General features: G+C 36.7%; 1 protein-coding gene across 1 annotated transcript; it reads right to left on the minus strand.

Moving 5' to 3' along the window:
- Positions 1-89: 89 nt before the first annotated feature.
- LOC117101067 lies at positions 90-1,475 on the minus strand (the record flags this gene model as incomplete). The annotated part of the gene is made up of 1 exon (XM_033240930.1): positions 90-1,475. A coding segment is annotated over exon 1 (1,386 nt), but the record flags the coding sequence as incomplete, so codon positions are not given.
- Between the last annotated feature and the right edge of the window lie 1,835 nt (positions 1,476-3,310).

Genomic DNA, 3,310 nt, shown 5'->3' on the forward strand with positions numbered 1-3,310 from the left:
GCGAGGCAGCATCGCTCCAGCAACTTCCCCATAAAAGGAAGCTGAGAAACTGGGCGGTAGTTCTTATAGTCATTCCTATCCAGGTTTGCCTTCTTCAGAAGAGGTGTCACCCTAGCAGATTTTAAGCTGGATGGAATGTAGCCAGAAGACAAAGACCAATTAATGATAGTAGTAACTGGTAAAAGGAGACTGTCCACGCAGCTCTTAAACAGTTCCATCGGAATGGGATCAAGTGGACAGCTTTTGTTAGGTGACTGCATGATCGCTTCTCGGACAGAAACCGGCGAAAGTTCTTTGAAATCGCTCAGGATGCTGTTACAGGTAGTTTGAAGATCAACTGAGACGGCCTGAGAATCGGTGGAGTCAAGAACATTGCGAATGTTTTTAATCTTGTCAACAAAAAATGCTGCAAAGTCTTCTGCAAGCTGTTCTTGTGTATCACAATCTGGTAAGACAGGTTCAGACGAAGGATTGCATAATTTACCGACAACACGAAAAAGTTCTTTACTGTTGCTATTCTCAATCTGTGTTCGGTGGTGGTCTTCCTTTGCTGTTTCAAGCAAGGTTTTGTATAGCTTACACTTATCAGCGTAGATTTGTTTGTGAACTTCCAGCTTGGACTTCGCATACTGCCTTTCAGCACGTCTTTTGTCTTGCTTGACTGCTCTAAGTTCATCATTGTACCAAGGAGCATTTGGTCTCACAGTAACAGTCTTTTCAACAAGCGGCGCGTGTTTATTCAGAAGGTCATGGAGGATGGTGTTGTACTGGTTCACAAGCCCATCAAGATCACACGCAGGATTAGTGTAAAGTTCCGAGGATTCAATGTCACATTTAAAATCATCAACGACAATCTGCCTGATCTTACGATATTTTAGAGTCTTTCTAGGTGCCTTTGGAGGAATGCAATTGAGATAACATTTCACTGCGTAATGATCAGAAGGCGTTCCTGGATGAACTTTGACATCACCCGTGATAACACTGGAGGATTGACGACTGATTAAAAGATCAAGAATGTGACCAGATTTATGAGTCCTTTCAGCAACATGTTGCCGTAGACCAACGGCGTCCAAGAGATCAGCAAAAGAGGTGGCAAACCGATCATTGGCCTCGTCGACGTGGATGTTGAAGTCCCCGAGAATAATGATTTCTCCAGGAATTGCCGCAACTGATTCCAAAAATCTAGAAAAATCTTCCAGAAACATGGATCTGGTCAACTTGTTCTTTTTCGATGGTGGAGGGCGGTATATGTTAAACAGGCGGATAGATGAGGAGCCACGAGAGATGTTCACATCCATATACTCAAAACTGGAGTAATTAGAGGTTTTATTGCTGGTAAGTTTGAGCCCTTTCTTGGCAAACACACAGACACCGCCACCTTTAGAAAATATCCTGGGGGATTGAACAAAATCAAAGTTAGGAAGAGTCAGCGCTATGTCGGCCAGTATACAATCATCCCTTTCATCACCAGTCATCATTTTCATTTCTCAGGAAGAATTATATTTTTGACCACCCATTTTTTATTAATTTATGTAAGCCCATTAATTGAATTTTTGAATTAAAAAAATCAGTGGAAATGTGCGCATTATAAATCATTATTATTATTATTAAAAGTGGAAGTTCCAATACATATTATGGAACTACAGGGGGCGCTAGACTCGTTTTTTGGGTTATCAGGAGAATATTCGCGGCAAGTTTATCAACTATTATCAACTATTATTATTATTATCAACTGTTATCAACTAACGAACTAGAAATTGCAAGTGAAGTGCTGCGAAGTACAACTGCATATAAATGTTCTTCGAACAAAATTATTTATGCGAGTCAAGTGAAAATAATGAATAATAAAACTATAACAAATAATATGAGACACGACCCATTGTCTATATTAGAACACTTCTCAGTGGGTAACAAAGTCGTAATTTTTCATTTTTGTCAAAAAGTGTCTATAGTGTGGTGAATTATGGTTTAGGTTTTTTTTAATAAAGTTTCAAAAATTTCTATGTATGTGGAAAATGTAGTTGATTACCAAAGATTACAATTTTTATTTTGAACACTGCATGGTCTAGGAAGTGTACATTTTTTGATGGGGCAAGTTTCCAAGGGCGGGTTTTCTAGGGGCGAGTTGACTGCCAAAGAGTGTTGCCAAAGTGCGAGCCAGCGTGTTATTTGATCACAAGTGCGAGACATCACAAGTGTGAGCCAGCGAGCCATGACGTCACGACAATAGATAGAGACGTTAGCCAGAGGTATCGGCTGAGATCTGTGGAGTAGGCCTACAATTCAAAAAACAACTATAGGTCTAATAATGAATTATTGTGATGTTAAATAGACAATGTTAGCTATCAAAGAGCGACGTTGTTTTTCATTGGGACCTTCGTCCTTTCAAGGCTAGGCCTATACCATCCTAGCTAGTCTAGGCCTAGAGTAGGATAAGGCTAGCGCGACATGCGGACGTTGGTACGAGGTTAGTCTACAAACGTCGCCTAAAGTAATTGATTTTACCCGGCAGAACGAAAGAAGGAAACTCCGCTTTTCAGTCGTCTTAGGCACTCGGTTTTTTGACAAACAATGACCTTTCAGAGGTCAAATTGCTGTCAAGAATATGAATTGGCTGCTTCGCAGCAATTAACTTGTAGGCCTAATAGAAAAAAAAATGAATATTGGTCACATGATATATATTTTACAAATTCAGCAATTCAGCATACAGTATTGCATTTTAGATATACGAAATTGTTTTTGTTTTGTTTTTTGTATTGTATTCTTAAAATAATTTGAAAGCCTATTAATTTATTTGTTGTATTAAAAAATAGTATTAAGAATTATTTGATCACATGTTATGTTTAAATACAGTAACTAATTGTCACACATCCAGTTTATATTACCAAACAGCTATATGAAATTAACCTACATTATATTAAGAGGAACACTCGAGACGAAGTTTATTGTGTTAGGAAACCTAAAGCATTCAATACGATATATCATTAAAAAAAGCTTATGAAATTAACAAATTATACATTAAATAAATATATAAAAATTCAAACCCCTCTAATAAAGATTGATTTGCGTAGGGCCAAAGTTTACTTATAACCATTCGTCGCCAATTATTATTATTATTATTATTATTATTATTATTTTATTTACAATTTAACGAAAAGCATGTGTATTACCCACTGACATTAGTTTTATAATACACGCATTCATTTGAATTAATTTTATTAATTTTCTTTACTATCAATTTTTGGTCCATTATTTTATAATTATTAAGAGTTAAAATAAGAATAACAAATCACAATAATATTCTTTATAA

Source organism: Anneissia japonica, unplaced genomic scaffold (genome assembly GCF_011630105.1).
Source record: "Anneissia japonica isolate Jap-2015-1 unplaced genomic scaffold, ASM1163010v1 scaffold17372_len10661_cov109, whole genome shotgun sequence".
NCBI classification, from domain to species: Eukaryota; Metazoa; Echinodermata; class Crinoidea; order Comatulida; family Comatulidae; genus Anneissia; species Anneissia japonica.